Consider the following 25,492-nt stretch of genomic DNA (forward strand, 5'->3'; position numbering starts at 1 on the left):
TTAAAGTAAAATACTATGAATAAAAAGTTGAATTAGATGCTTACCTTGATCTAAGTTGAGAGGAAGTAGAAAGACTAAGAATTGATCTGAGGGAGAAATAGAGAATGCGAGAGTCGAGACAACGAGGTAGAAAGAAAATGAAGAGTAAGAGGAAGTGAGTAGTAAGGACTGAGGAGTGAAGTGAGATAGAATTAGTCGGCTACTAGCCTACTACTGCAGTGCTGCTAGTATAATTTACTTATTTAATAAATGGAGCTAAGTGCAATAGTCTGGCGCCAAGTAAAATTTTCTAGCGCTAGTTTAAATATATATAGAGGTAAGGTTGAAAACTCCAAAATTTTAAAAATAGTATCAATTTTTTTTAATATATACATTATATATGTATTGAATATATATTATATATATATAAAAATATTTTTGGACTGGACTGGACTTATTGGACTCCAAAAGGATGAGTCCAAATCCAGTCCAAAAATATTTGGACTCGAAAATTTGAGTCTGAGTCCAGTCCGAAAAATTTTCAGTCCAGTTCAGTCCGACAAGTTTGGACTGGACTGGATTAGACTCTGGACTTTTCCTAGTCCGCTTACACCCCTACTCCCTAGTAAACTTTTTTTTAAAAAACAAACAAACATGTAGTCTACTTGTTTCTTTACTTGTCTTTTGTTTGATAAATCGTGTTTGCCTTATTGCTTGTTCTTAAGTGATGTCCTTGTGGTTCATTTGTCTCTCTTTGCTAATTACTCAACCCTGATTTAAGCATGCATATTCTATGTTTCTTTAAACTTCTAAAAGGCAACTTATCTCACTCCTATTCAGATGTGTGCCACCTTTTATGTGATTGGCAAATAAAATGCATCACACCTCTGAACATACTATTTTGATTTCAATTAACTTTCTGTGAGGTTTCGAGTTTATGTTTCCATGAACATTGAGGCACATACACGTAGCCTTTGAAGGGTAGGCCTCCAATTTAAACAGGATTACCTTTTACAAAATCCTAGATAACAGTTTGTGAATGATTGTCATATAGGACGTAGTTTAATTTTAGTAAAGTGTGCTTTAGCTGTTTTGCTCACTTTGTCCCAAAAACATTAGGAATCAATTGAACTTTTTCATTACTATGAAAAGGCTGTACAAAGAACTCTGCACTTTTGTGCGCCTAATGAAGCTCTTACTTTTATGATTTCCTTTAAATTGCCATTTTTCTTTAAGCTCAAAGTATTGTCCTGTTACAACTTTTGCGGATTTGATGCGTACTTGATGTGCGTCTGTTAGAGCCACATGTTCCTCTCATTAATGTTTCAACACTAACAATTAGCATGTAAATAAACCCACAGATATATGGAAAACAAAAAAAACTTATGAATACAAGAGCTATTATTCTGAAAACTCAACCTGCCTTCATAACAAATTTGCAGCATAACTGTGTGCGTGAACCAAATAACAATGTGTAGAAAAAAACACTATGCAATTATCGTGCTAGCCTTTGTAATTATCGTGCTAGCCTTTGTAGCGCCAGTTAATTGATGTGTTTACGAACGCTCTGGAATAATCCTGTTTTTCTGTGGTATTTCTAAAAGTGCAGGAGACTCCGCTTCCTTTCCAAGAGTTATGTGGTCCTCCAACATGGTCGCAATTGAATTCGTTCGCCTCTAGGAGCTGCTTCTATGGGTATCTTTTCATGACTCTCTTTTCTACCCAATGCTTGAAATGTCTAAATATATGTGCTAATTATAAATGCAGCATAAAATGGTCCAGCTAAGATAAGTGAACATATATTGTTGTATGATCCACTTAAATTGCTTATATCAAGTAGAAAGAGGCTTAAAACAAAGTTTAGGGTTTTCCACGGTAAGCTTGCAGGAATTTTTTTTTACTTGACCTATCTTACCCTAACTATGTTACAAACATTTGTTCTCCCCCAAACACTTCAAACTTCCGCGACAATTCCCTCCTTGCAAGCTTAGTTATAATTTCCTGTTTTTGAGTCCATGTGCTTACCAAGTGCACTTTTCCATGCAATCCAAAGGCACCTAAAACTCGCGTTAGTGAGCGCATGAGATCACTTCAAGAAAATGCAGTTAGAACCAGTGACACAGGCTTTCTGAGTTTGACCCTTGGCCCTAGACAATATAAAATAGCTCGCTTGCTAGGATGTGGACCTTGATGCTATGGCACAACCAAAAAAACCTCGAGTCAAGCGTAAAAAAAAAAAGAAAGTAAATAACTATTCTACGCACCCTTGATCTTTCATTTTCTATATCGTATCCGTAGTTAGCTAATTAGTGTCCACGGCTCAACCAGTTGGGGTTGCAAGGGCTTTACTTTTTCCTATCTCATGTGGCATGTAATATGTTCATTAAGTCACACATATTGCTAAACATCGTTTTCAATTTAATATATGATTAACATATTCTCACCTTGATCGAAGATGACTTCAAGAGGAATAAGAAGATTTATATTCTCCATGTCTCTAGATATATAATTTGTTTAGTAAGTTATATGGGGGCATATTAGCAAAATAGTATTAGACTTGGAAATTTTTCTCCTGGAGAATAGTGAGCCTACCCTTAATAAGTAAGAATTGTTAAGCACATCTACACAAATGCATCTACTTGTGGTCTCCCTTCACCCCTCCTCCTGCTTTCTGCATCCTTGATCTATGGGGCATATTAGCGAAATAGTATTGAACTTGGAAATGTTTCTCCTGGAGAATAGCAGTGAGCCTACCCTTAATAAGCAAGAATTGTCAAGCACATCTACACCAATGCATCTACTTGCAGTCCCCCTTCATCCCTCCCCCTTAATAAGTACCCTTACTGTCTTTTTTTACCCTTCCGCATTATATAACTTAGGACGTACTTTGTCATACTGCAGCAGAACCTGAATTTTAGGTGATGGAAATTATCTAATTTTAGTTTCATTTTATGACTATTCATTTGCACGAGCCTAAAACATTCAGGATTCAGGAATTGGAAGAGTAGACCACGGTTTGGACAAATTCCAGTTTCTAATTCATTTTTTTTTGTGATTTCTGAGTTACGATGAAGCAAGATCAGCGTAATAAGGTTTTTATTTCTTTTGATTCTCTCCGTCTTCATTTTTTCTTCTTTCTCTTCATTTTTGTATCATTGAAGCATTAATAGAAAAGGAAGAGCTTTCACAAAAAATCAATTAGTTGTATTATACACCATCTCAGGGTAAGTGTCTTCCTATTTTTGTGTTTAAAGAGCTTCATCGTCTTCCTCCTATATCGTGTTGCAGTCATAAAGTCAATTAGTTGTATTATACAATTTCCAGTTGTAAATTAGTGTCTTAATTGGTCTCCTTCCTGTAATGCTTTGATGTAGATATTTTAGTTTCTACTGCTCAATTTCATTCACCAAAGAAATATCCTTCCTTACAAGTGAGAGAACCTCTAAAGGTACCTCTTCCATCCAAACTCTCATCTCATTAAAAGTAATACTTAACCTCGCAAGGGCATGAGCAATACTATTTCCTTCTCTTTTTACATGTGAGAAAAAAAATAGAGCTACATTGATCTGAAAGCGTAAGAATGTCCCTGATAACAATACCAAAAGTTGAGTTCTGACATTTTCGGTTCTTCAAGTTATGAAAAAGCTTGATACAATCAGTTTCTAAGGTCACCTTTCTCAACCCCGTTTCAACAGCTATAATCAAGCCGTGCCTAACTGCCATAGCTTCTGCAATGTCTGCCTCATAGCTGCCATAGTGTTGCTTACAAGTTGTTGCCATGATCTCCCCAACATGGTCTCTCATCATTGCACAATAACCCACCCTATCATCTACAAAAATTGCTGCATCTACATTTATTTTGTAAGACCCATCAGGTGGTACTTGCCATTTACTCACACAACGAGACCTCACACAAGGACCCAAGACAATCTCATTTGACTTTTCAAATTCCCCTAGCAAACCCAAAGCCTTCTGAGTGACATCTATAATTTCCCTCCTCTTTCCTTCAAACACCCACATATTTCTTTTAAGCCAAAGGCCCCATATAATGCTCCAAAAAATATTCCACCACTCCTCCTTGTACTGCATCACTAGAACATAACACCACTCCATAAGATTCTTACATTTCACTTCCTTTGTTTGAATTCTAAGAGGTGAAGCGTTCCATATCTTACTGTCATCTTCACACCTCGCTAGCTTGTGCATGATTGTTTCTTCCTCGACCCCACAAATTGGGCATATGTTCTCCAACATCCCTCTATGCTTCAGATTGCTTCTCACAAGCAACCCATTATGGAGAGATTTCCACCCTAAATTTCGTATTTTTGGTGGCACCTTTGTTGTCCATTATTTTTCCCGAACTCTCGAGATAATCTCAGTGTTTGACGATCCAATTTCTTCTTTTTTCTCCTCCAAACCAACGTAGTACGCACTCTTCACACTATAATTGCCATCCTTTGAGAAGTGGCATGTCCACTCATCCCCAGCATCATATAATGAGGTCGGAATTTTTGTAATAGCATGAACTTCCCAAGGAGTAAACAGATTGCACAGCATCTCTTTATTCTATCTACCCTCCACAAGAAGGTCACTCACCAAACGCTAACGCAAGTAATCCAATATACCTTCAAAAGCAAGTCATTTCCAAGTAGCATTGATTTTTTAAAGCACCGAAAATAGAAGGCTACTCCATCAGGAAGCTTCATAAGAAACTTCTTTGTTGCACAAAGTGATGAAAAAAAGGCGCAAACAAATGGCGTAATCTAACAGTTTGAACATAACCTAACTCATGACAAAACCACCTTCTTCGAATTTCTCTATAATCCTCCTCATTAGTGCAATGCTCTAGAAATATACGGTTGCAGCAAAACAATTTCATTTCAGGGTAAGTTATCCATCTTTCTTGAATGTATCTCTTGATTATCTACTTTAATCAATGTTTGTTCATTTAATATATCAGTAGTGGTTGTTTTACATTTGGTGAAAATTTTGTAGGCAATAACATTGGTACCGTATTGGTAATTTAGGCCTCTAGCGATAAAATTCTTGTGGATTTCTCTCTCTGAGGTGACTCTCCAGTTTGTGATTCTGTCCCTCCTCCAAGCCCTCGAGAGGTAGAATTTCAGGTAAATTCATGTGTGAAATTGAGATTCTTTTGAGTTAATTTATGTATTATCTAATTTTTTTTTGAAGGAGTATTATACATCATATTGTGATTGTAATAATTAGGGTTTTCTTTACAGTGGGTTAATACGAAAGCAATTCTGTTCCAAATTTGACTTCTTAGCCTTTTAGGGTCTTGTGAGTTTAAAATTTGGTATTGTAAGATTCCTATTTCGTGATTTATTGATGTCTGGCCTTAAATTGGATTGATTTTAGGATTTTTCTCGAATGTTATTTGTATACAAGAGGTCTGCTTTGTGATTTCTATCTCTCTTCTATTCTGCATTAGTGCTTATTAGATTAAGAATTTTTTGCAGTCTTGAGAAAACATTATGAAAAATTCCTTGTAAAAGAAATGTGATAACTTTTTAGTTTTTATTCATTCAATTCTAAACCACGGGTTATTTCCTTCATTCTGCACATTTCTATGTTTGTTTTTACTTAATTGACTTGTGTCCTCCGTCTAGGTTGCCTGTTTATTTAATACATGAAAGTGATCAAAACCATGGAATTTATGGAGATAGTTTTTTAATGTAAAAGAAATGTAATGTTATTTTAAAAGAAATGTTATTTAAGTACTTGTGTCCTCCGTCTAGAGCAAGTTATATTTCTATAGTAAAAATTACTAATGCATATATGTTGATCTTATCAACCTTCATTTCTTAACAATTGTAACATATTTTTGGATGTTTCCTAATATGTGTACTATTCTTTTCTTGGGTGAGGTTTATCTAAAGAAAACCTTATTCTATTATAATTATATGGATATAGTTCACGGTCTCCCAATGATTTGTGCGCCATATTCATAAGTTCCAATATTATAGAATGAAGGTGATATACTCCATGATGTATTTTTACTTTGTGGATTCTTCGGATTTCGTCGGCCAAGGACGATTGTTGTTCAGGAATGATTCAAAGATCTTGGTCAAATTCCCTTTAGTTGGTACTATTGTGGGTAAGATTAATTTCTTTTTGTTCACTTTATTCTATTTACATTTCCAATCTATTTTTAGTTTACAGAGAAAAAAATAAGTGAAAGATGAAGAAAGGACGAGAGGGGAGGGATCGGAGTAAGAAGGCGGACGAGTAGGAGTTGATTTTTAAAAAATTGAAAAATCATAAAGATGAGTAAGAGGGAAATGGAAAGAGAAAAGAATACCTTTTTCTTTTTATCATAGAATTATTAATATTAACCTAAATCTTAAATTGCTCAAGAGTTGGCGTTCAAATTTCCAACTACAATTAGTTGTGGATAAGGAAGATACATATAATTATGAAAAAGGTAGAATTACGTTACAAAAAAGGCGATAATATCTAGAGCGAGTTTTGGGTTGTATTACTCAAAATTTATGTTTTCGTATTTGACCATTTGAGAGAACTATATTTTTTTTGTGTTCGAGTTTGGGAAAACAATGAACACTTGCCATTACGATATTTTGGAGTAGCGTGCGCGTCGCGCGGTACAACAACTAGTATATATCAAAAGAGGGAAGTATTCAACTTTAGTTAGTTTATAAAAACCACAAACTGTTGTGAAAACTCAGATAAAGTTATTAATTTGAAAAACAAACTGTTGTGAAAACTCAGATAAAGTTATTAATTTGAAAAGTTTTTAATTTGCCTATGCACTTTATTTTGACAGCTTCTTTTTTCTTTAATGTAAAAAGAAAACATTGAAATGTAAATCATATTGACAACCTATACAAAAACATATACATTATACAGGTATTGCATATTTATATTTGTTTATTATACATCATTATCATTTTCTAAATTAGTCTTAATGAATAAGTAAACTTTTGTTGGCTTAATATATTATGAAATTAATTGTTTAATTAGTAAGAAGAAATTAATAAGGGTTAATAAAGGGCAATTGGAGTCACTTGGAGTAGTATTTGGGAGGCAAAAAGTAAAGTGGAAAACCGTATATAATACTCATTCCGTCAGATAGAACGGGAAATAGATACAATATTTCATTGAAATCATGCTCATTTTAGGTAGCAACAGGGAATAAGGTATTTAGGTGAAAAGTAAAGTGGAAAATTCTGTATGATACTTATTCCATCAGATGGAACGGGTAATAAGGTATGATACAATATATCATCGAAATTGTGGTCATTTTAGGTAGTATGGGGGTATACTCTGTATGGTACACATTTTGTCAGATAGATCAAAATTTCCTGTGAGATTTCGAAAAAGGCAGTTTCGTTGGCCGTGTTTTAAAAAGCTAAGGACAATCCTTATCGTATACTAGGTATGTATCTCCCGAGACCAGTTCCCGGTCATGGCCAATTTTCTGTAGTCATTTCTCAGTCACGAGTAAAATTTGCCTAATAGTACTGATTTATGAGAAAGAACATGGGAAGTCTAATACTTTAAGGCCATATCGAAGAAAAAATGAAGACTATAATATGAAGAGGGATTCTGAGACAATTGTCTCCCTCACTAGTTACTGAGATGAAGACAAAGTTCATGCAAATTTTCTCTCTTTGGAGGCAGTTGAGATCCTTAATTTACATCAGTCATCTCAATGATGATTGCTTTGTGTGGGGAACACCAAAATAGATAAGTATTTTGTTAAATCAAGCCATCACTTTATTAATTTTTGTAAGAATTCCATGCAGATGTTGTTGCGGTTCTATTGTATCGGAAGCATGGAAGAAAATGTGGAATTTCATTGTTCCTTTTATGATGATGTAATTATTTATGATTATGTTATAAAAGTACCTTCTTAATAAATTTTGTTTTTCCCAAAAAACAGTCTTCGAAAACATGAGTATCATGTATCTACTAAACAACTTTATAATTGATATAAAAGTGTATTTCTTTTAAACACAAAGTTTTTGATCATTGTAGACGTAAAAAAATCGTTTATATGTTTTTAATGTAGTTGATATACTAAAAAGTTCCCCCTGCATTATGCACGGATTCGAAACCTAGTATCTACATAATGTTAAAAGCTAGTTACCCAAATAATTTCCAATTAAGAATCATTAATGGAGTTTTTTTGTCAGAAACAACCTTTTACAAGTGTCATTTTGTGAGAAACAACCTTATAAATGTGTTTTTGTGAGAAACAACCTTATAAATTTTTCTCTTTGAGAAACAACCTTTAAACTCTATTTTCTTGTCAAATCAGACCCCTCACCCATTTTCCGACATTGACTTGATTTTTCCGGCATTGACTTGATTTTTCTGGCGAAGACTTTTTTTTTTAATCCCCTTCCCTATCTATTTCCCTCCAATTTCTTCCTCCCAACCCCACCCCAACCTGCAGCCTCACCTCCCATTCTCCATCCTCCATCCTCCACCCTCACCCTCACGCCTTCTCCTTCACATAAAAAGCCATTGCATCAGCACCTGGTCGGAAGCCGAGGGCAGAGCCATCCTTGTCGCTGCCTTTCCTAGCCTCACCCCTCATTCTCTCATACAACATATTTTTTCCCCTCTCCTCCCAGCCTCACCCCTCATTCTCTTTCCTCGCTGAACCCTCATTGAATGCTCACACCGACAAAATGCCTGCGTGGCTGAATACTGTGCACCTTATTAGAACTCTCTAAGGTGTGGTTGTGCTCCTTAACAAATTTAGTCATTGTCCACTTGTTACCCTTCAACTCAGGCTTCACACATGGCACAAGACTTCATTTTCCACCCCTCTTTCATACATACAAACTATCGAAGCGGCCAACACTATCGGTGTTCAGTGGTAGCGTTCAACGAGGGTGGAGGAGAGAGAACGAGGGGTGAGGGTGGAGGTCGGGGTGGGGTTGGGAGGAAGACATTAGAGGGGAAAAAAGAGGGAAAGGGGGTAAAAAAAGTCTTCACCAGAAAAATCAAGTCAATGATGGGGAATGAGAGGGTCTGATCTGACAAAAAAAATAGAGTTTAAAGGTTGTTTCTGACAAATTTTTTTATAAGGTTATTTATCATAAATGACATTTTTAAAGGTTATTTCTGACAAAAAAAAAATTCATCATTAATGTGAAGTTGTCAACTCTCCTAAAAAACACTTGTTTGGGTGTGTGAGACTTTACATCTTTAGGGACCAGTTTTGAATTTTTTTGGGATTAATCGCCCGCTGCACCCCTAGGCCCCACCCCACATTCGAAACGTTAACAATATACTGGCCTAGTATATTTGCTTCCTTTTCTCCCCTATTCTGGTATCTGTAGAGTACATACTCGCCATCTTGTTTGAATTCCGTAATCCGTTGCTTTCTTTCTCTCACTTCCAACTAAACGCTCTTTCTTACTCCGTCCAACTAGGGAAATTTCCATGAATCAGTACCACGTTTACGAAGCTATCGGCCATGGAAAACACTCGGTACTATCTTATTTCTATCTTTGCCCCCCCTTTTTTCTGTTTTTTTTTTTAAAATTTTTTTGCTTAAGTAGAGGGTTTAAGACCTTGTGATTCGCTTCATAATTTTGAATTTGAAAATAATTGTTTTGGTTAGGCTGTTTACAAAGGAAGGAAGAAGAAGACGATCGAGTATTTTGCTATTAAGAGCGTTGATAAATCCCAAAAGAGCAAGGTTCTTCAAGAAGTAAGTTTATACTCCTGCTCTTGTGTGATTTTTTACTGTGTTTCATTAATGGGGTTTAATTTTGTTATTGTTGTTGTTGTTGTTGAAAATGAGAGACTAAGAGTGATGTAGATGAGATTTGATCCTAGATATTGGAACCATCCCTATAAGACTTTACCATGAGACACAAGGGTTTCTAAAAATTAATTGTAGCTACAAAATATATTTATTTCTCAATGCGTATGTGTTCTAAATCAGCTAAGAAAGAGTGATCACATTCAAAAATAATAATTTCATGTGGAAATGGTGGTACCTTGACACTTCCTCTATCTCAAATAATAAGATTTTAGTGTTTATGGTCAAACCTTGTCAATTTATTTTTATAGTTATATGTTCGTAAAAAGAAAATTTGATAAGTTTTGCAAAAACCTTTTTAGATTAAATCTAGAAATGTTATCATCACATCAGTAACCAAAAGAAAGTTATGATAGATATGTTTGCCAAATGTAGTATTACCTATTCCGTTTTATATTTTCCTGAAACAACAGTTATCTATGTTGTATAAATATATTGTTTTGTTGCCTTTGTAGGTCAGGATTTTACATGCTCTAAATCACCCAAATGTGCTGAAATTTTACTCATGGTATGCCAATTCCCGACTTTCGTTCTCTACTATCTAGTGTTTATAGAACTCTCACTTTATTTCACTAACTTATTACTTATTCGTGTTTGAATTAGATTACATCAGTCCGGATAAATTCAAACCAGACCAGACCATGACTTCAAATTTTTATTTGCTTATTACCAAATAATTTTGATTCTATGTTAGTGAAAGTTATGAAGATATTTGAACGATACATGATGAGACAAATTTAAGTAGATCCCACATGAATATGTTGTTTTCGTATCAATTAGCATCGTACGATGATCAAAATTAAGTTAGAATGGGAAACAATGCTCGACAAATATATTTAGAGACCATACTAGAACGCATGTTAATAATGAATTCAGACCCGATCACTTGAAGAGAACATAGTCTATGTCCTCTGCTTGCCATTACGAATTAAGATTAAGGAAATACAATGTGGGATATTTCTCCAACTCATGAGTACACTGTAAACAGGTACGAAACTTCAGCTCACTTGTGGTTGGTGCTGGAATATTGTGTTGGAGGAGACCTTATGAGCTTATTGCGACAGGTAAACCTTATTTGTTTGTAGCTCTGAAATAAGCCACTAATAACTGTTAGCAGCAGGTTGGAATCAAAGTATTTGCACCTTGCAAAATTTTTGGATCATCACGAAGGAATTAATGTTGCTTATTTTACAAAAAAGTTAATATTGGTGATACCTGAGACGTCAAGTTTGGAAGTAGAAGAAATTGAATTTTTGTAAATCTGATTGTTGGCACTTTGGTTTAATTTGACATATAGTTTGGTTTACATTGTTTGCATATGATAAATGCGAAGCATCTAAATTTATTGATCATGGAAGCTGGTTGGTGATGTTAGGCTATATTACTTGGACTCGGGTACACACGGGTATGTGTGTAAGTGTCTGACTCATTTTTTCATAAAATAACTTCTATGATTTTCGCCCAACACAAAGTGCCATAGTATTCATACCAATGTTGGAGTTTCGAGAATCTGACATAGATGGTACTTAAGGTAAAATAAAGATTTCGATTAACATAATTGTTAGCTTACTCCCTTAGCTTGCTACATGGTTTTCTTCACCAATTGGAAGTGTCTACTCAAAACCATTGGATAATATAGGCTGTAGAAGTTTGAAATTCCAATTAACTTGCTATTTTGAGCTGTTTGAAAGTGGTGTCTAAGCCTTTGTTTATTAGGGTAAACATGTGGCTTTGAACTTGTATAAAGATGAGTCAATTCAATCCCAAAATGAAGGCCTTGTTTATCCTAAATGCTCCTTGATAAATTTATGAAGTTCAGAGAGAATTTTATGAAAAGAAAAAGCTAAATGACTGAGCTTGATTTCTTATTTCTGTGGAATAAATAACCAGCTAGAGTGAAGAGGTCTGTCTAATTTATATCAAGTAACTACATAACTCTAACAAACTCTAAAAGAGTAAGAGTAGTGCTAACTAGGATGAGAAATTAACTTGTGGTCTTTATCTAATCAGGCCTGTCTTGACTCTTGAGCTTCTAAGCTGATCAGGTTTGAGCTTATAAGCTGAAATTGCGATGGCTAGATTCCTAGAATCCAATATTTATTGTCCTGCTTAGGCTATAAACAAGAATATTGCCCTCAAATCAGATGCAATTATTGTAGTCAAGCAAGTATTTTACTCTTTGTTCAGGCATAAGTTGGAATAGAAATTGGCAGATAGCTTTTGTTGCTAGAGTTGCCCACATGGAAATATTTCACTGAAAACAGAAGATGAAGTCTTTGGATTTTGAAGGATTTATCGTAGTAAGTTCACAAAAAAGAATAGATGAATCATGCAATGAGATCATGTTTGATAGTTATCTACCAAAATTATTTTTCCAAAAATGGTGCCTGATGTGTTTTCGTACATGCATAAACATGGAAATGCTATTTGATTAGTTTTGATGTATCCCATTTGATGTTCTATTGGGGTTTCAGGATGAGCATCTTCCAGAAGACTCCATACATGATCTAGCCAGTGACATTGTCAAAGCTTTGCTGTAAGAATAGATGTGTACTCTTTTTGCTCTGTTACTTTCTAATTTCTCTTGTGAGGAGATTCATGTTGATTGACTTTTCACTATGACTTGCTGCAGTTTCTTACATTCAAAAGGAATTATTTACTGTGATTTGAAACCATCCAACATTCTTTTAGATGAGAATGGACAGACAAAGGTACACGAGGACAAGTTTTTACAGGATACACATTTTTGATGTTCCTATCCTGCTAATATGTGTTTCATCTCCTGTCATACAGCTCTGTGATTTTGGATTGGCCAGGAAGTTGAGCGATATATCAAAAACCCCTTCATCTTTGGTTTGTTTTCTGCTTTTGCTCAGAGGCTTGTCATGTGTGATCTCTTCACTGCCTTTCTAAATTAGTTAAGATATGTTTATCTTTGGTGCTATTTTCAGCTGCCACAAGCGAAGCGTGGAACACCTTTTTACATGGCCCCAGAGCTTTTCCAAGATGGTGGGGTGCACTCTTACGCATCTGATCTTTGGGCTCTTGGTTGTGTCTTATATGAATGCTACACAGGAAGGCCTCCTTTTGTAGGAAGAGAATTTACCCAGCTAGCAAAATCTATAATTTCAGATTCAGTTCCTCCTCTTCCAGGCAATCCTACCCGCCCTTTTGTCAATCTGGTGAATTCTCTATTGGTGAAAGACCCAGCTGAAAGAATACAGTGGACGGAGCTTTGTGAACATGCATTCTGGACAACAAAATTTACCCTGGTTTCTTTGCCTCCTCAGGAAGTATATGATAACATGATTGAAGTTTTACATAGACCATATCTTGCTGAACGTAATGGTGAAAGACACTCCCGTGGTAAAACTCCCCCGAAATCGTGTGAGAAAGAAATCAAAGGACACTCCAAACAAGATGAGAATGGTAATGTAGGGTCTAGAGGCATTGGAACACCTGTAAAAGGTACCACCAGTGGCCGAAAAACTCAAATGAAATGTGGAAGAGTTGTGGATGATAAGCAGGCCAATCCTTCAAGTACAAGGGGGGTGAATATCCTCCGCCTCTCGAGAATAGCCAAATCAAATCTACAAAAGGAGAATGAAAAGGAAAACTATCGTAGACCTTTGGCTAATAATCAGCAGAATGATGCTGAGATTAAAATAGAGCACACTGATATGGAACTTGACTTTAACGAGGATGACAGTGATGACACTCAAGGTGAGCCTGATGCATCTGATAACTTTTCTTCAACTCCTGAAGGAAACAATTCAACTTCAGATCAGAACCAGGGAGATATTGATGAGGAGTCTGAGTGCCAGTCTGATACACCTGATGTCAGCAAGGATATCAGAACAATTGAGGAACCATCTTCAGATCACACCGTCTTGAATTCACCACCCAGTGCGAGCCCTCAATCTAAGAATCCAAGGGGTAAGGTAGCTCTGGTGTCTCCAATGGAATCTGAATCAGCAAAAGCTTCAAACGAGCTTTGTGATGTCTTTTGGCATCCATCTGATCTGTCAGTCAGACCTGTCATGCCCAGTAGAAAAGCCGTCAAAGTATCTGAAGCAGTTCCTTCTCTTCCTTTCAATGCATTGCCAGCTTCTGAATTTGAGAAGATATCTAAAGATCAATTTGATGCTTTTAGCAATAAGATTGTAAGCATTTTGAGTGGTAATGCTAATATTGGTGAGAAGCAGAATACAATCCGGTATCCCTTGAGACTTTGAGCAGCAATGTTGAAGTTGCAAACATGATTACAAATGGACCTATAATGCTGATACTCATTAAACTCCTTCGGCAGTCCAAGGCTTCAGCTTTCAGAATTCAGCTTGTTTCACTGATTGGGTTGTTGATTCGGCATTCTACTGACATTCAAGATGATTTGGTCAACTCTGGAATAGTTAGCTCATTAACGGATAGCCTTAGAGACAGACAAGAAAAGGTAAGGAGATACTCAATGGCTGCTTTGGGCGAATTGCTATTCTACATATCCACTCAAATTGACCAGCCTAGAGACAACAAGACTACGGAAACTCAACACAAGGACAGCCGCTCTGGAACTGGGTGGCAGGTAATGAAACTAACTCATTGCTTCTTTCCCCCATGGATGCTTATAACATATTTTAATCTTTAATAATTTCTTATCCATGTTGAACAGGTTCCAAATGCATTGATTTCCCAGGTCGTTTCACTTTTGCGTAAAGGGGAGGATGATGTTACCCAACTGTATGCATTAAGGACCATTGAGAACATATGTAGCCAAGGAGCACAATGGGTAGCTCGTTTCAGCAGCCAAGATGTTATTAGTAATCTTTGCTATATTTTCAGAGCTGTAGGGAAGCAAGAAAGTGTGAGGTTAACTGCTGGTTCTTGTCTAGTGCGCCTGGTTAGATTTAACCCTCCTAGTATTCAATCAGTAATAGAAAAGCTCTCCTTCAAGGATACGGCAGCTGCTCTTGTTAAGGGTAGTCAACGTGAGCAGCAAATAAGCTTGAATATCTTAAACATGGCCATGCTTGGAAGTCATATGTTTACAAATATTGGCCGTTACCTAATGCCTCTAGTAGAGGACAAGAATCTAGTTCCAAGTCTTGTGTCTCTCATTGAGCAGGGAAGTGATGTATTAAGAGGAAAAGCTCTTGTATTTGTGGCCTTGCTTTGTAAGAATGCTAGGAGATGGTTGCCTCATTTTTTTTGCAATGCAAAGTTACTCTCCACTGTGGACCGACTAGCTAAAGAAAAGGATGGTTACATACATCAGTGCTTGGATGGATTTCTGCACATTGTGGCTGGTACAGTGCCAGGTTTGCTTGATACAATCACCAGTGACATTCAGCAAATTATGGGGGGTAGACGCCATGGTCATGTTGCTGCTCTATCTAGTCGAGCTACTCCAAAGACCAATATTCATTTGTTTCCAGTAGTTCTTCATCTTCTTGGATGTTCGTCCTTTAAACGTAGAGTTGTTTGCTATCAGGTCTTGCAGCACTTGGCGACCTTAGTCAAACATGTTGAGTCTCCATTTCAGGTAAGCAGGTCTTGTGCATATGTGATTTTGGGAACTGACCTTTTATTTGCTTCCTGTTATCACTGATTGTGTTGATTGCTGTTTCTTTCCGAGCATTCAAAATGTAGGATTACTTTCCTGTTTGGATTTTCTAGAATATTTTTTAAAATGTAGAATTACTTTCCTGTTTGGATTTCCTAGAGTATTTTTTTCAAATGTAGGAATTTCTGTTATGTTTACAGAATCACATATTCTCCAATTGCTAAATGCAGGTTGCATCTAATACCGCATCATATTGCACCTTTCAGAACATAATGTCTTTGGAACTTTCTGAATGCCTTATTTTATGCTAACATGTAAATACATTTTGGCAGGGAAGGGATGACTTTCAAATAACGCTTCTTCGAGTCCTTGAGTCTGTTGTGGAAGACCAGTCTCAATGCCTTGAATGGCCTTATCTTTTTATTCGTGAAATTCTCCCAAGCTTGTCTGCTATCTACAAGGGCAATAAGGATGGTGATGCAAGATTTTTGTGCTTAAAGATTCTGTTTGACGTGATGGTCATTTTTATAAATGAACCATCAAAAGAATCTGAGGAATTGAAGTCCATATCTAAATTCCATTTCTTGCCTCTTTATCCCATGTTCATTGAGGATGAGGACCCCATTCCAGTATATGCTCAAAAGCTGCTTCTGATGCTCATTGAGTTTGATCACATCAAGATCTCAGACATTCTACAAATGAAGACAGTTCAACAGTGCTTCGAGTTCCTTGGGGATCTAGCAAGTGCAAATGTGAACAATGTAAAGCTCTGTTTGGCACTGGCATCTGCTCCAGAATTGGAAACAAAAATCCTCTCTCAACTGAAATTGGTCCGCAGACTTAATAATCTTCTGGAGTTCGTGAATGCAAGGGAAATGGAAGATTTTATGGAACCAACTCTTGGCCTATGTAGAGCTTTCCTTTTGCGTTCAGTGTGTAATAGAAAAGGTTCCACTTATTCAAAGGAACCAAGTCTCTTGTTGGATGTATCTTCTGAGGCAAACACTTTTATTGATCAGCAGCAAGGCATAAGAGATATTGCTGACTTTGGCAGCAATGTTGGTGTGTTACTGGAATTGAGTGGGTCTAAAGAACCAAATATTGCTGACATAGCATCTGAATGTGTTGTTTTGCTGCTAAGGGTGGTCCCTAGGGAAGGCACTACTGGTTTCCTCACTAGCCTTCCCAAGGTTAGTGCAATCCTTGAGTGCTGGCAACAGGGAGTTTCTCAATTATTGGTGCAGCGGATGCTGTATGCTCTTGGTTACTCCTGTAGGCAGTACTTTTCGCATGCTATAATATTATCAATGGCTGTTCCAGAGATTTCAAAAATCAAAACCATTGTATCCGAGATTAACAAATCAGGTGTATCTGCTCTAGTGGGTGCAGCTTCTCTTGTAGCCCCTGAGTTGGATCGGCTTCCTCGCTGCCTTTGAATTTTTCAGGTTGTTTCTACGGACTCAAACTTTAAATTCAGTAAACTCTATCAGTTAGCATTTTCTCTTGTACTATTCAGTTGTGCTTGGAATCAGGGAACCTGCTGATTTCGTTAATGGATAACATGTTCTCCCACTGAAGAGATATTGATTGTTGTAATGAGGTGAGGATTGCATTACCTTTGCACACAAATGTATTTTTGCATATGATAAATATTATTATATTAATATCTTACCAGCAAATCGAATTTATTCAATCCCCCCCCCCAACCACCCTCTGATTTGGCTGAGGATTATTATCTCTCGTAGAGTTTATTGGTTTTATGTGTCTTTTGCTTCCCCATGTCACTGTTACACTGAATTTCTCAGACTTCCGTTACAATTTTTGACATGTTACCCTATTTATACAGTAGTCAGACTCGTACCTTTCTCTATGAGCAGCTCATTTTTCTCCGAAACAAATGAATACATCTTTACTTGGCCATCTTGTATGCCATTCTGAGTTAATGGCAGCAAATATAGGCCACAAGATTGAGTCTAGATCTTTAGCTGTTTATGTTATTTTTTGTGCTAGGAATTGTATGATGCCTTTTCTGACATCCAATGAGGCAATGGCCATTTCTTTTTAGTGGATTTATTTGATTTGATCAAAATATGATACACTTCATACAAGATATTCTGTCTTGGTTCAATGATGTCTCATTCAACTTGCAAAGCTTAGATGGTGCAAATGAGTGTACATAGAGCATGGTGCGCAAAAGTCCATAGATAACAAGACAAATGGAAATATGTACCTTTGTAGTTGGTACATGGTCATTGGTATTTGTCTATCTGTACATAATTTAATCCGTCATGTTCATCGTGAGTATGGTTATCTTTCTATAGACGTGTGTATATACTAATTTGGGTTCAATTGATTATAACTTTCATATGAAAAAAATACTGCATATAGTTTTCGGACTTTAGAGACGTGTGTTCCTTTGTCTTTTTTAGTGTTGGACGACTTAGCCTTGAAACGGTTGGTGTCTGAGCCTTTTAATAATTTTCATATTAGGTGCTTGCTTGTTGTACTTGAGTATTGGCTCCTATTCTCAGTTGTAGTCTTGAGTTACCTTTTAGTTGCTCCTTTACGAAGTGAGCTCAGCTAGGTCTTTTAGTCCGATTCAAGCGCTTTTTGTACTTATATCGAAATAGAATTCCCAAATTTCCAACTAAACTAAAACTTGTTTAGGTGCTAAGAGCTAATCGTTCCAACTAAACTAAAACCTATTTGAAAACTAGGATTAAGAGCTAATCATTCATCTTATTTTTAAAACCATATCTAATATAGTACAATGGCGTGCGTTAATAATATGTCCATCATGAAAGAGAGAAAAATGTTCTAAAAAATTTACAAATAAAACAAAAAAAAGGTCCAAGCCACGAGATAGATTTGCTTAGTTGCTTAACAAGTTGAAGAATGTGCTTTTTTTTATGGGCGTTACGGAACGTGTCTAGATTGCGAGCATAAATATTCAATAGCCATAATAAGTTGAAGAATGAGAATTTCAAAGGGAGGAACAACCAGGATAACCACAATAGGGGTCGAGCTGAAAGAGTGTATCACTGCAAGAAGTGTAACATCAACCACCCTGGTAGAGACTGTAAGGGAGAGCAAGTGACTTGTAGCTACTGCCAAAAGAACGGCCATAGGGAGTATGAGTGATTTACTAAGCAAAAGAAGGAACAGAACGACAATGGTAGTGGTAACCAGGTCAGATCAGGGTTCAACCAGTCAGGAAACCAAGGTTCTAAGCCTCTAGGATCGCAGAATAACCAAGGGAACTATAGTAAGCCTGCCAGTAAGAACCTGAACCAGAATAAGGCTGCAGGTAAACTGTACGTGATGAGTCGCAACGAAGTTGAAAGATCTGCCAACGTAGTTTCTGGTACTTTTTCTATTAAAACCGTCCTTGTTAAAACATTATTTGATTCGGGGGAGACTATTCTTTTGTGTCATCATCTGCCCTTAAGAGTTTGGGGTTAGTAGATTATGCAAAAATTGACTTACCTATCATTATACTTACTAGGGAGATCATAAGGTGTACCAAGTTGTTTAAAAATTTGCCTTTGAAGATAGAAGACTGTGTATTTCCATCTGCTTTAATAGAATTCAATTTGGGAGACCTAGATGTTATTCTTGGGATGAACTGGTTAAGCCTCTACAAGGCTAGTATAGACTGTGAGGTTCAGAAGGTAGTGTTAAGAAACCCTTTGGGAAAATTGACCTCCTATAGACGTTTTGGAAAGTCTAAGAACTTTGGGGTTATCTCTGCAATGCAAGTAAGGAAGTTGATGAAGAAAGAGTGTGAGTTGTTTTCTGTAATGTGCAGGATGTGAGTAAGGAAGTTGGGGTGAATATCGAGGATGTCCCAATTGTGAACGAGTTTATGGATGTATTTCCGAGCGAGATTTCGTGTATGCCACCTGCGAGAGCTGTTGAGTTCACCATAGACTTAGTTCCTGGAACTGCACCCATACCTAAGGCAGCCTATAGAATGGCGCCACCTGAGATGAGTGAGTTGAAGATGCAATTGTAAGAGTTGCTGGAGAAGGGGTATATTAGGCCTAGTGCATCACCTTAGGGAGCTCCTGTGTTGATTGTGAATAAAAATGATAGGAGTATGAGGTTGTGTATTGACTATGGGGAACTGAACAATGTAACCATCAAGAAAAAATTTCCGTTGCCTAGAATATGACCTACTAGCTTTTTATTCACGCGATGCGTGCGACGATATTTTTGGGCATAACTGTTAGTCATAGTAAAACAAAGCATGTAAAGAGGAGATAAATATTGCTAATCAAGATTGATATGGATTGAGGTTCATGCCAAATAATGTAAAGAGGGGCCAAGATAATTTTAATTTGTTTTCATAATTTTACGTAATATTGTTGTTGCACTTATAGCTAATTGAGTATGATTAACGTTAGTTGTTTTTCAATAATAATAAAAAAATTATAGCCAAAAAGCTACAAAGCCACCTGTATGCAAGTAACAAACCCACATAATTTTTCCCACCTACCCATATGACTATCAATTCCCCCTACTCATATAACTATCCACACAACATACCCATATGAATGATGTATCTCACTTCTTCTTTTTTTTCATCTAATCCCCCACATTATTCTTTATATTAGTTTTGATTTTATATGTTTATACAACACATAATATAAACAATGATACAATAGTGATGAAACAATTTATAATCACTTATTTTGAAATCTATTTTTTAAATGTTTATTATATTATAGATCAATCGAACATAACAATATCACACCAAAAAAGGCAATGAAATAAAGGCATTAATTTTTGATGCATAAGAGAACGCTTCAAACTCAAATATAAGTAGAAAAGAATAAAATTTTATCACTTTTTCGACTTTTGTTCTAGATATAATATGCATGTAAATTTTAGATGCATATAAATTTTAGATGCATGCAACATCATGAATATGATTCATGCATATGAAGGGTGAGGCAAGGCAACACATGGGATTATTCATTTGGATGCGAAAGTCTGCGAACACCAATACCAGTTTTGATTTATGCAATTCCAAATTTCCAAGTCATTAAAATTTAGCTTCGAAAGAGATTCCAAGTCATTAATCAGAGAATTGAATTGGTACAATCTCACATATGAAAGCTACAAAATCGAGAAATTCATTCTTCGTGAAAAATGAAAATCATAAATCTTCAATACCAGCGAACCCAAATCTTCCACCTCATGTTCTAACCCCAACTCCGTCTTCTTCTTTGATTTCCTCTCTAACTATGGACTGTGACCTCATCGATCAACTCTGCCGCCGATGGCGTAATCTTCCGTGGCCGACTCCTTTAACACCTCCTATGTGGCAGCTCGGGTGACTCACTCGCTCTCAAATCACTAAGCGTAGTACTTGGTTCCATAATACGCATGGCCAACTCATTCCTTTTGCTTCCGGTTCGATTTTTCTCCGACCTTTGAGTGTTCACCATTTTTACCATAATTTTCTCTCTTTGAGGTAGCAATCATGAAACAATCATTTGCTTAATTAGTAAAGATTTGATCGAGTTCAATTGCTTACTGTTTTTAAAGGAGGGAAGTAAGGAAGGAAGTAATGTGGTCATGATTCATGACCGAAGAAGAATTTGGCAAAAGTTTGTAGAATCATGATTTGCAAAAATCGGGAACGGGATTTACGGAAATAATCACGGAAAATCACAATGAGAGAGTGTTAGACAATTTGATTATTACAATTTGGGCGTGATTTGAGGCAATGAAGGCAAAGCAAATCTCTCCATAAAAAGGTGATTAGAATTAAGAACACTTATGCCACGTGGCATAAGCAAAGGAGAGGCCGAAAAATTGAGGATCAAAGAGAGCAGAGGAAGGAGGATGTTAATTTTTAGTTTTTTTTTTTGTAAAGTTTCTGATCATGTGAGTGATTTGCGTGATTTCTTCAACGTGATTTTCTCAATTCTTTAAGTGATTTGTAAAGTTTCCTGATGTAAGTGATTTGTGAATTGTGAGTGATGTTGAAATTTAATTTCTGGTGGCTTTGTTTGAAACCCCATTTTGGTATTGATATTCTTTTTGTAATTTAGAAAGGGAAGGGGGGGGGGGGGGGGGGGCAAAATAGTCAGTTCAAAAGAGGACACCATAGGTCCCCCCTTCACTTATGTAATAGAGATTCGACCAGTTAAATGGAGCGAGTGTCTTCTCGAAGATTGATTTTCTTTCGGGGTATCACCAGTTGAGGGTAGCTAATAAGGATGTACCTAAGAATGCCTTTAGACTGCCTTTAGGATGCGTTATGGTCACTATGAGTTCACTTTAATGCCATTTGGGTTAACCAGTGCTACTGCCATATTTGTGGACTTAATGAATAGAATTTTCCATGAGTTTCTAGATAAGTTCGTGGTGGTTTTCATTGATGATATACTGATTTATTCGAGGAACAAGATAGAGCATGATGAGCACTTGAGAATTATCTTGGAGACGCTTAGGAAGAATCAATTATATGCCAAGTTCTCTAAGTTTGAGTTCCGTTTGGAAAAAGGTAGTGTTTTTGGGTCACTATGTGTCTAAGGAAGGAGTCTCTATAGATCCTACTAAGATTCAAGCTGTGAGTGAGTGGCCAACCCCAAAGAATGTGTCAAATATTAGAAGTTTCCTAGGTCTAGCTGGCTATTATAAGAGATTTGTGAGAGATTTCTCGAAGATAGCGAGACCCATGACCAATCTGATGAAGAAAGAGTCAAAATTTGAGTGGAGTGAAAAGTGTGAAGAAGCCTTCAGATTTTGAAAGAACGTTTAACCTTCGCACATGTTTTGACCCTGCCTGATGGGAATAAGGGATTTGAGGTTTATATTGATGCTTCAAAGAATGACTTAGGATGCGTGTTACAACAGAATGGGAAGGTAATTGCGTATGCATCGCGTCAATTAAAACCTTATGAGGCTAATTACCTTACCCACGATCTAGAATTAGCTGCCATAGTGTTTGCATTGAAGATTTGGAGACATTACCTTTATGGGGCAACTTGTAAGATATTTACCGACCATAAGAGGTTGAAGTACATTTTCACCCAGAAAGACCTTAATATGAGGCGTAGAATATGGTTGGAATTGATTAAAGACTACGACCTAGACATCCAGTATCATGAGGGGAAAGCAAATGTAGTCACGATGCCTTGAGTAGAAAGTCGAGCTGTAGCGTGAGTGCCTTGATAGTCCCTGAGGAGTTGTATTGAGATAGGCAAAGGCCGAGCCTAGAAATTTTAAATCCTAGGGAAAGTGAGGCAAGACTAAGCGCTTTATCTTTGGGGTTGTCAGTTTTTGACGAGATCAAAGAGGGTCAAGTTGGGGATGACCACCTAGATAAAATAAGGAGAAGATGAAGCAAGGTAAGGAATCTGACTTTAAGATCCATGATGATGGACGTTTGAGGTTTAAGGGAAGGTGATGTACCACAAAAATGTGATGACCTTAGGAGACGTCTTATGGATGAGGGACATAACACTCCATATTCTGTGCACCCAGGGATTGACAAGTTGTACAAAGACCTCATAAGATATCTATTGGTGGCCAAACATGAAGCGTGAGGTAGCCGCATATGTGTCTAATTGACTAACCTGTCAGAAAGTGAAGATAGATCATAAGAGACCCATGGGGAAGGTTTAATCCTTAGAGTTTCCTGGATGGAAGTGGGATTCTATTTCTATGGATTTTGTGACTGCTTTGCCTAGGACGAGGAGTGGCAATGATACTATTTGGGTTATTGTGGACCGATTGACTAAGTCCGCTGTATTTATACCTGTTAAGGAAACATGGAAAAAGAAGCAACTTGCAAAGACGTACATTAGGCATGTGGTAAGATTTCATGGGGTTCCAAGGGATATTATTTCAGATCGTGATTCGAGGTTTCTCTCGAAATTTTGGAAAAAGGTCCAATTAAATCTTGGGACAACATTAAAGATGAGTACATCCTTTCACCCTGCGACTGAAAGAACTAACTAAATCATGAAGGATATGTTGAGAGTGTACACTATTGATTTCCAAGGTAGTTGGGAGGACCAATTAGACCTGATCAAATTTTTGTATAACAATAGCTACCATGTGAGCATTAAGATGGTACCTTCAAGGCACTATATGGACGGAAGTGTAGAAGCCCCATTTGTTGGAATGACTTTAATTAGAATATAGTCATGGGGACAGAGTTTATTGAGGAAATCGTCAAGAATGTCAAACTGATTCAGGCTAGAATTCAAGCTACTCAAGATAGGCAGAAGAGTTATGCCGACTTGAAATGACGCGAAGATGATTTTGCAATAGGTAATAAAGTGTTTTTGGAAGTATCACCAACTAAGGGCGTCATGAGATTTGGCAAAAGGGCAAGTTAAGTGCCAAATATGTAGGCACAAATAATATTTTGAAGCGAACTGGGAAATTGCCGATAGGTTGGCGTTGCCAATGAAGTTTGAGAAGATGCAAGTTTCCCAACTCAAGCGATATATCCCTGACGAGCGTCATGTTTTGGAGCCTGAGCGGATCCTGATCGATAGGAGCCTCACATATGAGGAAAGACCTGTTAAGATTCTTGATAGGAAGGTGTGTAGTACACGTAATAAGGACGTCCACATCGTGAAAGTACTTTGGTCTAACCACGAGTCTGAAGAGGCAATGTGGGAAGCCAAAGATGAAATGAAGAAGAAATATCCAGACTTGTTCCTTGAGGTGAGTTACGAGGGAGTAACTTGTTTTCTTTAAGGGGGATAGAATGCGATAAAAATATCGCGCTTTTTACCTACAAGTTGTTGTACCGCGCGCTACACGCACGCTACCCCAAAATATCGTAATGGCAAGTGTTTCATTGTTTTCCCAAACTCGAACACAAAAAAATATAGTTCTCTCAAATGGTTAAATACGAAAACATAAATTTTGAGTAATACAACCCAAAGCTCGCTCTAGATATTATCGCCTTTTTTGTAACGTAATTCTACCTTTTTCGTAATTATATGTATCTTCCTTATCCACAACTATTTGTAGTTGGAAATTTGAACGCCGACTCTTGAGCAATTTAAGATTTAGGTTAATACTAATAATTCTACGATAAAAAGAAAAAGGTATTCTTTTCTCTTTCCATTTCTCTCTTACTCTTCTTTATGATTTTTCAATTTTTTTAAAATCAACTCCTACTCGTCCGCCTTCTTACTCCCTCCCCTCTCGTCCTTTCTTCATCTTTCACTTATTTTTTTCCCTGTAAACTAAAAATAGATTGGAAATGTAAATAGAACAAAGTGAACAAAAAGAAATTAATCTTACCCACAATAGTACCAACTAAAGGGAATTTGACCAAGATCTTTGAATGACTCCTGAACAACAATCGTCCTTGGTCGACGAAATCCGAAGAATCCACAAACCAAAAATACATCATGGAGTATATCACCTTCATTCTATAATATTGGAACTTATGAATATGGCGCACAAATCATTGGGAGACCGTGAACTATATCCATATAATATAATAGAATAAGGTTTTCTTTAGATAAACCTCACCCAAGTAAAGAATAGTACACATATTATGAAACATCCAAAAATATGTTACAATTGTTAAGAAATGAAGGTTGATAAGATCAACATATATGCATTAGTAATTTTTACTATAGAAATATAACTTGCTCTAGCATTTACCTGGATTGAAAGTGAAATAACAAGTATAAGAGATTATGGTAGTGATCAGGTTTGTCAATGTAAGCACCAGAGCACTATTTTACTATCATAAGGGTCTATGTTATGGAACAAAACATAGGATAGAAAACGAAAAGCTTGCTTCTCGAATTTCAAATATATATGTCTTAATAAGTTACATATTCAGACATCTAAAAGATGAAGTATAACAAACTATGCTTAACCAAAGTACATTATATCATCTAGAATGAAAAAAATTAAGAACGAAATCATTGTCCAATAAGAAGCAAACATATCGAGATACATGCATGCTTACAAGTAGCAGATAGACTTCTACTTGTTTAGCTACAAACCATAAAATCCAATACATTGACCCACCCAAAGAAAAAGATGTTCAAGACTTCTATATACACAAATACTCTTGTGGCCGTCTTCTTCCTGCTCAATTGAAGTGACGATGCGTCAAGCAGCGTTAAGTTAGCCAG

At 36.6% G+C, this 25,492-nt stretch overlaps 2 protein-coding genes and 1 pseudogene across 3 annotated transcripts in view; 1 reads left to right on the forward strand and 2 right to left on the reverse strand.

Annotated features, from left to right (window-relative positions):
- Positions 1-4,185, reverse strand: part of LOC130590803 (uncharacterized) — an 8,619-nt gene extending 4,434 nt beyond the window's left edge. Inside the window, exon 1 of the mRNA XM_057393359.1 lies at positions 3,540-4,185. Within this exon, the coding sequence (XP_057249342.1) occupies positions 3,540-4,185 (646 nt within the window). The remainder of the gene's footprint in view (positions 1-3,539) is intronic.
- Positions 4,186-9,261: 5,076 nt separating this feature from the next.
- LOC104884489 (serine/threonine-protein kinase RUNKEL) lies at positions 9,262-14,181 on the forward strand. Of its 2 annotated transcripts, XM_048640393.2 has the most exons (8): positions 9,262-9,465; positions 9,599-9,688; positions 10,258-10,310; positions 10,791-10,866; positions 12,277-12,338; positions 12,435-12,513; positions 12,596-12,655; positions 12,754-14,181. In XM_048640393.2, the coding sequence occupies exons 1-8, from the start codon at positions 9,418-9,420 to the stop codon at positions 14,035-14,037; spliced, it is 1,752 nt and encodes a 583-aa protein (XP_048496350.2). In that variant the 5' UTR covers positions 9,262-9,417; the 3' UTR covers positions 14,038-14,181. The 2 variants fall into 2 exon arrangements, with proteins under 2 accessions (XP_048496350.2, XP_057249685.1); XM_057393702.1 differs by lacking the exons at positions 9,262-9,465; positions 9,599-9,688; positions 10,258-10,310; positions 10,791-10,866 and adding an exon at positions 10,919-11,215.
- A 335-nt stretch (positions 14,182-14,516) lies between these two features.
- LOC125496047 (uncharacterized) lies at positions 14,517-15,170 on the reverse strand (annotated as a pseudogene).
- Between the last annotated feature and the right edge of the window lie 10,322 nt (positions 15,171-25,492).

The sequence above is a fragment of the Beta vulgaris genome, chromosome 3 (genome assembly GCF_026745355.1).
Source record: "Beta vulgaris subsp. vulgaris cultivar EL10 chromosome 3, EL10.2, whole genome shotgun sequence".
Classification (NCBI taxonomy): Eukaryota; Viridiplantae; Streptophyta; class Magnoliopsida; order Caryophyllales; family Amaranthaceae; genus Beta; species Beta vulgaris.

Coding starts and splice junctions, on each gene's coding strand:
- LOC104884489 (XM_048640393.2), top strand. CDS start 9,418: ATGAATCAGTACCACGTTTACGAAGCTATCGGCCATGGAAAACACTCG. Junction 12,339..12,434: donor GACATTGTCAAAGCTTTGCT/GTAAGAATAGAT, acceptor GACTTGCTGCAG/TTTCTTACATTCAAAAGGAA. Junction 12,514..12,595: donor ATGAGAATGGACAGACAAAG/GTACACGAGGAC, acceptor CCTGTCATACAG/CTCTGTGATTTTGGATTGGC.